The sequence below is a fragment of the Parasteatoda tepidariorum genome, chromosome 1 (assembly GCF_982258835.1).
Source record: "Parasteatoda tepidariorum strain Cologne lab strain chromosome 1, Ptep-v5.0, whole genome shotgun sequence".
Lineage (NCBI taxonomy): Eukaryota > Metazoa > Arthropoda > Arachnida > Araneae > Theridiidae > Parasteatoda > Parasteatoda tepidariorum.
The window spans coordinates 85,398,631-85,410,800 of record NC_141755.1 but is presented as its reverse complement, the minus strand read 5'-3'; the positions used below and the strand labels follow the sequence as shown (position 1 = coordinate 85,410,800).

At 31.6% G+C, this 12,170-nt stretch overlaps 1 protein-coding gene across 2 annotated transcripts in view; it reads left to right on the top strand.

Annotated features, from left to right (window-relative positions):
* Positions 1-12,170, top strand: part of LOC107456776 (vitellogenin-6) — a 48,937-nt gene that overhangs the window by 22,238 nt on the left and 14,529 nt on the right. For both annotated transcript variants that reach the window (XM_016074724.4, XM_016074723.5), the window contains exons 7-18: positions 946-1,085; positions 1,977-2,086; positions 2,213-2,465; positions 3,435-3,621; positions 3,707-3,952; positions 5,254-5,481; positions 5,576-5,793; positions 6,676-6,767; positions 6,848-6,972; positions 8,223-8,339; positions 10,071-10,200; positions 11,222-11,447. In XM_016074724.4, the coding sequence (XP_015930210.2) occupies positions 946-1,085; positions 1,977-2,086; positions 2,213-2,465; positions 3,435-3,621; positions 3,707-3,952; positions 5,254-5,481; positions 5,576-5,793; positions 6,676-6,767; positions 6,848-6,972; positions 8,223-8,339; positions 10,071-10,200; positions 11,222-11,447 (2,072 nt within the window). The remainder of the gene's footprint in view (positions 1-945; positions 1,086-1,976; positions 2,087-2,212; positions 2,466-3,434; positions 3,622-3,706; positions 3,953-5,253; positions 5,482-5,575; positions 5,794-6,675; positions 6,768-6,847; positions 6,973-8,222; positions 8,340-10,070; positions 10,201-11,221; positions 11,448-12,170) is intronic.

Below are 12,170 nucleotides of genomic sequence, written 5' to 3'. Positions count from 1 at the left end.
CCTTAGCAAAATTTTCGATTTCGGTATTTAGGGTGATGAATCATTCAGCATACTTTTCAGACTTTGACTTACTTTTCAGATCTTGAACTCCCTTTATTTCTAAAATTGAAAAATTTGCTGAAAGAACGAGGTTTGTGGATGTCAAAAACATCAATAACGTCAGAATTGAAGAACTTTTGGAAAGAGGGATTTAAAAGTTGTTTCTGAAACAGTTTCAACAGAGTTCCGAAATGATCAGGTGGAGGTTATTTCGAAAAATATTAAATAAGTATAGAACTTAAAGTATTTCCAGCAATTATTAAATTAATCCTGGTAATTATTAACCTCAAATTGTACAATAATATAGTATCTTTAAATCAGTCTTTATCATTAGAATATACCTGAATCCTATCGTTTTTTTTACTCATTACAATTTCAGAAAAAATTCTTACAATTCAAAATTGTTTAGACGTTCTGAAATATCGTTTTCATAGCTTTTAGAAGTAGTATTATTTATTTAAATGCAAAATAAAACCACATAAAAACAAGCAGCCATAAAAAAACACAACAATAACAACAGCTATAAAAAATATTTATTATGAAAAAGACTTCAATATGGCTCTTTTTGTTCAAAACGTAAATAAAAATTCGAGATTCTAGTGGGTTAAGTGGGGTTAATTCCTTAGAAAGTTAAGTTGGAGAACTCCGGTAGAGAATAAAAACTATACAAAATAATATTAATAAGAATTAAAATTGTTTGTAAAATTGTTTTTTCTATGTTTATTGGAAATTACTGTAAGGGTTTGGAACTATTATCTAGTTATTAAGTATTTTTTTCTGTAAATTTGAGCAACTGCTTAAAGTATTTCAAAAAGTAGATTTTTGAGAAGTGTGGATAGTTATAAAACTAAGTTATTCAGTACGTACTAATCTAATACAAAAATTTTTTTCTTCTCTTATTTACAGCACCGCTCTCCAATCAAACGATCTTTTGTTCAACGTTATAATTTGCTAACAGTTGGTTCCACCTTGATCATTGATTCAATTCACACCAAAGAAACTCACCTAGCCCATGTGTATGACCAGAATATGGAGGTCACTATTCAGTAAGTAACGCCATTAGACTCGGCAATTTATCATTAGTTTTATTATCATTTTTGATTGATTCTAATAAGGAGAACCAATTAAACATTACAAGATTGTATCAAGGTGAATTTGTCCATAAGAAAATTTAGAATTTTATGTATAGCTAATTAATGTTTGTTTCTGACAATATGATGGCAGAAGTGGTTGTTTTATGGTAATTAAAGGCATCAATCAGCCTTTCAAGATTATATCAAAAAGCAAGCTGGATTTGTTCATATGATAACACAGCTTTTTATGTCATTTTTTATAAGTTGCTGTATACTTGATGATAGAAGTCTGATGGCTTGTACATTCTTCTATGTTATCCACTTTGGAACTTCCAGCTTACTATAGAAGCCAATCGAGTTCATTATCTCCAACATCGTTTTTTTATGTACCTACAGGGTATTAAAAGAAAAATTCTTGATTACCTTCCGTATGGGTCTAATTTAGTCTCTTCAGATCGCCATTTGATGAACTTTCTTAAAGAAATATCGTCATTAGTTTTGTTTTCTTTAACTGAAAGAAGTAAACTAACGTTAATAGATAAGAGAACCAAATGCAAGATTTTTTTTTTAAAAAAAAAGGCATGATTGATTTGGCCCCGCATCGTGATAAATGTTTAAACCTCTATGGTGTCTGCTTCCAACGATAATGTGACACGATTTGTCAAGCATACTAAATTTTCACGCATTCACATCTGCATCTCTGTCTGTCCACCGAAATGCTACTTTACTTTTTGATTCAACTTTGTATGCATATGAAATTCTAAGCTGCATGAAATACACAATATAAATTACATATTTACAGGAATTATGGCCTCGTATGCACATGGGGATGTTTCAAATAAAATATATTTATCTATTTTTCAGAACGGAAATGAAATTCAGAAAGGCTATTAGAGACACAATTCCGGACACAATCTCTGGTCAGCAAATCACTTCAGATATAAATGACATAAGCAGTGACATAAACGAAGAAGGTAGGAAGTGATATTTAAAAAAAACTCTACTTAATACAATTATAATTTCTAAACTCAAAGTTTATTATTTTTAAATCTTAAATTATGATTATAGCTACATGGTGATTTGTATCTTCTCTTTACTAGAAATCGAGCACATTTGCCAGTATCCAGACATCAACGCTTCCGTCAACAAAGTGCACAGCTTGCTGAACACGGTTGCAGAAATTGTTCTAAAGAATGAGGTACAGGAAGAAAAATCGAAGAGAATGGGAGAAATGTTGGTGACCATACAAAAGCTTATGCAGAGGTTCCAGCAAGGTAATTTCAGAACTGTACAGCGATCTATTGTGAGCTACAGTGAAATGAAGCAATCAAGTGAAAAGGAAAAGATCAAAAGGTAGCTGAAAATAATATTTTAAAAGATTATCCTAAAAAATAATTGAAAGGGTAAGTGGATAAAATAGGAATGTAACTAAATACCATTGTGTTGTTGTTTCTAATGCCACTTGCCACGGGCAAGCCTGCTCGGTGAAACCGAGCAAATTTAAGGCAGAGTGTGCGTTTCTTGTTTTTTCAGAGACGCCATCTACGGCCGAGAATTCGACTTCTGCCACACCATACGTCACACCCGTTTATAGGGCGAACCCATTCATACATCCACAGATCGTAATTTTGACCTGAATCAGAGAGCGATCGATCTCCAATCCAGTAACCCCAGAGGTTTTGATTTGTTATGGGAACATGGAGGACTTTGGCGACTCGACAGATTTAACGTGCATCAGTCACTTTACTACACGGGGAGTCTTCGGCCGGCGGGGTACGAACCCATGAACTCTCGGACATGGGCCCAGCGCCCTACCGACCAGACTATCCCGGCCCAGATACCATTGTTTTAGATGATTGACTAGTGCTTCATATACTTGCATAGAACTTTTATTAGATTATCTGAGTTAAACAAACTTTTAAAACTATTAAGTTCATGTTTTAAAAGAGCTAACGCAAACCTTCTTTATCTGTACAAAGTATCTAATTTTTGGCAATGTTTACAATTTCATCAAAGCGATGACATACTTCATATATTTCCAAATTATGGTGACCAGTGGAGTTTCGAATATTGAAACTGAAAAGTTTGATAATACTATAAGATATAAGATAAGATTTTATGATCATTTCAGTAAAGCAGTAAAATGATCATAACCATCAAAATCAAATGGTTTAGAAGGTCATCCACCTACCCATCAGTGTATAAAAAATATTTACTTATCACTTTCCACGTACCCTTTCAGTACCATCTTTAAATGTTTCTTCCTGAAATGATTTTATGATTATCGATATGCCATGTCATTTTGTCAATGTTTCTGCCCAGGCAAATCTGGATTGATCTTCTACCAATCATTGGAACATCTGAATCAGTGTCATTCATCGTTTCTTACATCAAGGAGGGTCTTAACTCAGGGAAACAAGATGTATCTTTCTGGGAATCCAAATCTATTTTGGACTCACTACCTCAAAACATTCATAGACCCACTGAAAAGACCATCAACGAGTTGAGCGTGAGTATTCAGACAGATAGTTTCAAATAATAGCATGTTTTTTTTAAAAAAAATTTAAATATGAATCATAAATATATTAATGCAGGGTTTGTTGGAGATTTTAAAAGAAAAGGACACACCTGGACATATGCTCTTTGCATCCGCCCATATGGCTGTAGCCAAAGTCATCAGCAGTATGTGTTCAGAAGCATTTAGTGTTTCCGATGAGCGAAGAGAATCTTCTCTGTCCTGGAGATGGTGGATGCTTCCAAAGACGACAGACAAGGACAATAAATTCGTGTTTAACATGAACAGACAATGCCCAGAAACGTTGGCCAGGAAATTCGTCGACGTAAGAAAACATTCTTTCACTTTAAAAGTTTATACTTTCAGTTTATTGTTGCATATTCAGTTATTAATCATTATTTTCACGATTATTCTCAATTTAATAACATTACAGAGATAACAAACACAATAGTGAAAGTTTATCTCCATTCTGTTAATAATAGTAACAATCTACACTTTATTTAGTCTCATGACAAAAGTATTGTACATTAAGTATATGCTATGCTGCATCTGCTGTACGAATTGTAACATTTTTTTAAGTGAATATGATCTACTATAATTAGGAGCCTTTTGCAGTATAATAATTTTTAACACTAGATTGCCCAAGGAAGTCACTTCGACTGCTATTTAATTTCAATCAGAAAAACAATGATGCATATAATGACACAATTTCTAAGAATTTTGTGACTTTTATAATTATTCTTATTGTGGATATTTTCTAATTACTTGTTAAATAACTGAAAATAATATCAAAAATATTAAAAATTAATTTTAAGCAAATTTCTTTATACATTAGTTATTCTTTCACAATGCTGTCATTTTGACTGCTTTTGGGCAATATAGGTATTTCAGTCTGTCTTTCTAGTGTTAAACAGTTACCTAATGGTGTAAACTTTCAAAAGCATATGGTAAGTTTAGACACGGGTGTAAATTTTCAAAATTATTATTTTGTGTAGTTTATTTCTGTGCTTTCTCAAAGTAAAATGGTTGCAAGAAAGTTGATCAATAACTTAATAAGAAGCAATCACTATTTAATCGTAAGATTTTTCGAATATGTTTATTAATAAATTATACATATCTTTATTAATATCAATTAGTAATATGACAATTAATGAAAATTGAATCTGTCACATTTTAGAAACTGCTAAATCATTGGGAAAAAATAAAATGTTTATTTACTGAAGTTCTTAATCTCTTAAAGTTATTAATCTCTTGATAGCATGATTTATAAAAGAAAACACTATATGAAACTATTATCATTTCTTGATGAAACAAGCCCTTTGACACAATGGACACAAATGAGTTTTATTGTCACAGCAATTACTGTTAAAGTGCATTTCATTTCCTATTATTTGCATTTTTTTTAAATATATATAGATATATTGTAAAACTATCAAAATATACAATGAAGTTTTATTACTAAATAATCAAGAAATACTACTTCTCAAAAAACTACTATCGTCAAATTCGTTTATTATCAGCGATATGGAATACTTATATTTAGATGAAAGCGTATACGACTCTAGTATTCTGTTTTACGGTTGCTCATTAATACATATTTACGTACTGTAATGGTTTCTTTACTAGGAAGTAACTCATGATCTACTGAGCACAAGCAGCAAAGCCAAGCGAATCATTTACATCGAAACATTATCAAAAACCGGACTTGAAGTAGTCTTACCAACTCTGAAAATGTTCATTCATGGTAAGCCTCACGAGGATATCTTCCATGGTCTGAGCCGCAGCTACATCGACTACGTGAAGACAGCTACCATTTATTCTCTACACAACATTGCCCACAAATCTCCAAAAGCCGTAAGAATGCTTCTCTTTTAAGATTCATCTTTTTACAAAGTTGAAAATTATTCAAACTTTTAAAATCTTCGATTTTTATTTTGTTTAACTGCAGGTTCAAGATATTCTCGTACCAGTTTTCTTCAACTCTACCGAGCCACCGAAACTCAGAGCTGCAGCGTTCAGCGTCATTTTACACACAAAACCAACATTGAGTTTGTTGGAACTCGTAGCGTTCCACAGCTGGGAAGAGCCAAGTGAAGAAGTTGGTAGCTACGTCACTTCCTCTTTGGAAACATTCGGAAACAGTTCCATACCTTGCCACCAAATTACGTAAATTATGTTCCCACAAATTATAAAATCCTTCTAAAGCATTCACATTGCATGCGATTGCTCTAAACACAGGTGTGCATGTTTAGGAACTACATCTAAGAGTAACTGCTCGCGCTTGCGTAAATCGCATGCAGTATGAATGCTCCATAATACTTTTATTTAACATTTTTTGTGTGATTTTGCTTCTTTCAAAATTATCTACCTACTCGAAAAACAAATTCCTTCGTTTTTGAAGCCAAAGGAAGCTTTTTTGTCGAAAACGTTGTAATAATATATTCAATCTGTGTTAATTTAAATTAGTTGATATCTGAAAATCATATGAAAATCTGTTAGAAGCGCATTTAGTTCCAAATGTATAACACGAATACATCCCTTCTTTTTCTACAAATACAACCAGAATCAATGAGTTTAATTAGAGAAGGCGAGGCTCTATGCTTTTATCTGCATACTTATTTATGAGAATCTGTCTTCTTATTAACGAACAAATACTACTTTCTTGCGACTTGATTGATTGAATATCTTGATCTGTGAACTACAGTTCTGCATTACCTTTTCACTACACCGACTATTCCGAACCCATTAAAAGTTTTTCCCCCACTGTTATTGCTACAACAAATTAGATTTCCTGAATTCATAATATTCAGCAATTTAGAAAATGTTTACTTACTGTTCATGCAAGAATAGGTGCTTGATCGGTAAGGACCATCATTTCTTAAAATACCAAAAATCTGGCCCAAGAACTAATTATTGACATAAATTCATCAAAAACCTATGCATAACATACTATATTAAATACAAAATTATAACTACAGTTTAATTGATTAAAAACAATAATTTCAGTTATTCCATTCTTGAAAATACTTTTATTATGCTTTTTTTTAGTGCACAGCGTATTAAGAAAGTTATTCCACAAGTAAAGCGCTTCAGTGTTGGTGTGCACAAAGCTAAGAATGCTATCTTTGATTACTGGAATGGTAAGTGTACACAATTTTGGTCTTTTTTCACATACAGTTTCAATTTTAAACATTAAGTGTCTTATTGTTTTTTACACTAGATATCCGAAGAATCGGGTTATTGCATCATATTGATTACATGTCAAGCAACGAATCTATCATTCCCAGTGCGATGTACGGATATTTAGGATACTACACAGACAGTATAAAAGATAATTATTTCGAGGTATTTATGGTGCAATTTAGACCATTTTTTTAAATCTTTCGTTATGTATGATTTACTTGAAAGAATGGAAAAAGACTTTTGAAACTACTAACAAACTACTCTAACTTTGCAACATAGAGAATTATGAAAGTACAGTTTTAGCAAAATCAATCAAGACTGACTTCTGCATATTGATAATGTGAACCTCAATATACTACGAAGTTGTTCTTATCAAGAATAAGGCACTAAATTAAACCATGTTTCCGTAAGGTAATATAAAATTGAACGAATTATTTGCACGAATAATAACGTTCAACTTGTTACATTACAGAGGTTGCTACATTAAACCAATATTCAACATGAAACCAATATTTTTACAGAGATATAAATTCAAATTGTGAATTCATAAAAGTGCAGATGCATTTTTTACACTGTATTAGCTAACTTTCCATTTAACTATTTAAAAAAAAAGCATGCTTGAATTTAAATTAATAATTTACGCTGGATTTATATTCTTCCATTTATTTGACACTTAGAGGGGCAGGATATTTTCTTTAGAACTAAACCACCAGAATTGCAGAATTGTCAAAATTACTTTAATTTCGCTCAAAGAACTATTTCTTAAAATTATTTTTTGCATTATTTTGTTTACTTTGGTTAGCGTTTGAAACTGAAACCTTTCAAAGAGTTAAGCGAAAATTGTTTTTGCAATCGCTTTTGTTAATTTCCTTTAGATTACGCGTAATCATTTCGGTGTCTGTATTATTATTGTAATCACAATTAATATTCAATGCTTTGCTATATAGATACTGACGAATGCTTATTCTTAATTAAACAAATTACATCCTTTTGAGAAAGACAAATTATTGATTATAAAGAAGCATTTTAAAGGTAGAAGTGGAAATTCTGCTCAGCCAGTGATATAATCGAGAAAGAAAAAAACATTGATATTTCGAATGAAAAAAAGTATTAAATCCCTTATATAAAAGTTCACAATGCTTCGTTGGACAGTAATAGAATCAATTGAAAAATTATCGATTTATTCTCTTCGAAACAATAGGCAATGCTCGATGAAAGTTATATTCCAAAATTTCTCTTCGTAATCTTAAATGAACTTAACTTTTATACTTGGTCAAAATATTTTAATAACGAATTACCAATGTTATGTAAATGTGTTTTGTACGAAAGCTGTTAAACAATTGAACTATTAAAAGACAAAAGAGGTGAGTAAAATGTGTCAAATCATCATTCCGAATTTTTTTCTTTTACAGTACGCACTTCTGCCACAAGGATTGTCAGCTCCTAAGATTTTTGACAGAATAATGAAAATATTCAACTCACCAGCAGAAGACATTCCAAAGAGTTCTGAAAGCAAGATTTTCTCAGATGTAAGTATGAGTGAAATTAATTAAAACCAACCGAGAATTCAAACCCCACATTTCAGATGATCGGAGTTCTTCCAAAGGAAGTAGCAAAAGTTCCACAAAAAATACAATAGAAATAAAATGCAATGAAAGATATAATTTTTTATAATTAACCGTGAAGATTTTTCGTTTTGAACAAATTGTAAAAGCGAATAGATATTCAGTTAACCTCTCATGTAATTGCTTGTGAGTTCTTCTTTTTGCACCCAACTATGCTTGTATATTCTTTTATTTATACCCATTCTTCTATTAAAGCCCAAACTTTGATCCAATTTTGTCTGCAACATTTAATATTTAATAATAATGATCATAAAAAAATGTTAATTTTAAACTAGATCTTTGGATCACGAAGACAATGCTAGTTGTTGATTACAGAAAATGGTTAGAAACTTTTGCATTGTTATCAACAGAAAACAATGCTTCCTATGCACATTAACTTCCCTCTTAGAAATTAAATTTTGACAATAACTCTGATACATGTAGTTAAATCTGTTATTTTATTGATTTACTTCATTTGCTGACAAAAATTTGATAACACAACACTCACTTTTGCACTCTCTAAGCATGCATGAAAATGTATGTACTCACACGTGAATTTAATCTTATTCGACAACATGTTTATAAAAGGATTTTATTAATTAAATGCCCTATATTCAAACTTTAACAGATGTATAAAAGTACGTTGTTCAATTATTAAGTATAAATGTCATAATTATTCATTCTATTAAATATGACATTTTTCTTATGAAAAATGTCATATTTAATAGTATCAAATGGCATGAAGATAGGATAACTTGAATGAAGTATCTTGAAACTCCACGAATTTCAGTTATATAATTTTCAGAAATTTTGGCTTTATTTGACATTAAATCTTGAGCTCTGACAGACTTGAGGTCAAGAAACTCGTAACAACCGCCGTTGGGCTCGAACTACTAGAGTGCGTCCAAAGGGAACTGCGAGCTCATCTATAACAGTCATTCCTACACCGAAGAGCCATTACATTATGACCACCCTGCTAATAACACGTACGCCCACCTTTAGCCCTCAAAACTGCTAGCACTCGCCGTGGCATTGATTCCACAAGGAGCTGATAGGTAGTCTGAGGTATCTGGTACCAAGCGCTCACCAACTGGTCCTACAATTCCCTCACATTGCGAGGGGGTAGCGTGGCAACACGAATTTGGTTTTCAGAGTAGGACCACAAATGCTCTATTGGATTAAGGTCAGGTGAATTTGGGGGCCAAGACATGACTTGAAAGTCACTGGAATGTTCCTCGACGATTCGACCCTTATGACATGGTGCATTATACTGTTGGTAAACACCATCCCCCGCAGGAAAAACTGTTGCCATGAATGGGTGAACCTGGTCTGCAACTATGCTCAAGTAGCTTACAGACGTCAGGGATTGTTCTATGAGGATTATGGGTCCTAATGTGCCCTAAGAAAACATTGTTCCTGGGCAAGAAGCCATGAAAATCTGGGAGAGCCCATTGTTATAGATGGAGGGTGGTCATAATGTAATGGCTCTTCGGTGTACATTTATCCAGTTCTTCCAGCACTTATATTTTGTTATGTACTCTAATAAAGCACGAAAAATGTCGTTTATTAACGAATAGTATACTTGTGTACAAATAATATGTCCATACATATTATGCAATTTTAAATGGCAAAAAATTCATTGAAATATTTTTGCAGATGAATATTGCATCACGTAACTCTGAACCATGGAGAGTGTTTGCATACAACAAGCTATTTTATTCCTCATCTTACTATTACTTTGATGAGGAAGAAACCAGCACTCACAGAAGTGACATCATGTCCTTGAGTAAGTAAGATTTCTTCACTCAATAAAATAATAGAAATATTTTTATAGGTATATTTGTAAGAAATTAAATAACACAAAATATTTCAGTTACCTCAGTAACATGTATCCGAGCTTGAATAAAATATTTAAATCCTAAAATGACCTCTTCAGATTTTATTTGATTGTATAATTTTTTACATCGTACATTAAATATTTTTCAAGAAAGTAAAATAAACTGAAAAAAATCATCAAATTAATGTAACCAGTTAACAGATAACGTCCGAATCAAAAACTTCAAATGCATATTTTACTCAATTTCAGTCACTGGCTCATAAGCAAATGGTATAAATATTAATTTTAACACCAATTCACACTTTCATACTAGTAGTTGTTAATAAAAAAATGTAAGGGATTCAGAAAATAATTTTTATTAAATATTTATAATTTTAAACGACTAATAAACAATGAGGTTATTTTAATTTGAATCTACTGATTCAAATTAAGAGATTTTAATTATCTGCTAAAATTAATACTTCTTAGTGATTTCAAAATCTATCAACAAATCGTGATTGAATCAATCAATCAAAATTAACAGAAAAAATTAAAAACATATTAACAAAAAGGATTGACACACTTCTATTAAAAACTCGTCGTAACTAATCAATAAAAATAAAATAGATTATTGAAACCACTTTTCACTAGAGCTAATCTTTAAAACTGATAAGCGAATCAAATCCAATCACCAAATTCAAATCATTGAATTACATTAAAGACATTCATTCAGCTTCCAGAGAAGGTTGATCTTTTACATTGTCTGCCGAATACATTTTACCAATTTTTTATTTATTGAACAACTTATGAAAAAAAATGTTTCTTTCATGAATAGTATTGATTGTCAAAGTCAGAAAGTTTATTCTGATTTCAAATTGCAATACGCTGTTTTTCATTTTTATTATTGTATTTACATTATATAAGCAATTCTAAAGACGATTCATTCTATACTAAGAGAAGGTGTATTCAGCAAAATATTTATTCATTACAGTGAAAGATGTATTGGATCACTACATTCAAAAAGACTCTCAGGGAAGATACTCTGGACACTTCACCAAACTCTTCATCCCCGCCTCATTCCATGCAAAAACCATTTCCCAATCCGTCCCATACCCTGTACAATTCGAAAAGAAACACCCCATCCTCTTCTCATTGAAAGTCGAATCAGAAAAGACCAGCTCAGATAAAATGGGCTACAAAGTACACGTCACACCAAGGTATTCTTTTCATAGATATATTTCTAATACTTTAAGAAAATAAACACTTTGTTAAGTACTCAATCTGAAATTTACACTCTTGATATTTTTACATAGATAAGCTCAATTGAACATCCTATTGTAGAAGACAAATGCCCACGGTTTTAAATTAAAATATTATACTCTAAACATATACATGTATCTTTAACCTTTTTTCTGTTTTTCCAAATATACCTCACCTTTAAAATAGTGTCTTTATAAATTCGGTATATCATGGTGAGAAATTTCCGATCGCCAGCTCAAAATTGGCGACCAAATATTTAACGCCAGCGAGTAAGCAGCTAAATTTCATTCTAATGCAATAGAGTATGACTCTAGTGTAACAGAATTTGGCTTGAGAAAAACAGAGTCTGAGAGTCACGGAGTTTCACATTAGGGCTGCAAAAGACAGATTGTAAATCATGGCGAGCAAAAGCTTTAATCTTGCTGGTACCTTTAGAGCTGAAATTGTCATGGCCTGCGGTATGTTCAGTGTGTTTAATAATCATTGTTAGTATATATTTATAAACTTTAAAAAAGGGAAAAACAAGAGTTTTAATAAAGGAACAAGGATTGATACGAAAATCTTAAATAAAGAAATTATTACATTAAATGCCACAAATTAATATTAAGTGAGAGTCTTTTTTTTCTTCAAAATTATGACTTACTATTATTGAGATTAATAAGGCAAGGAAAGATTAAAAT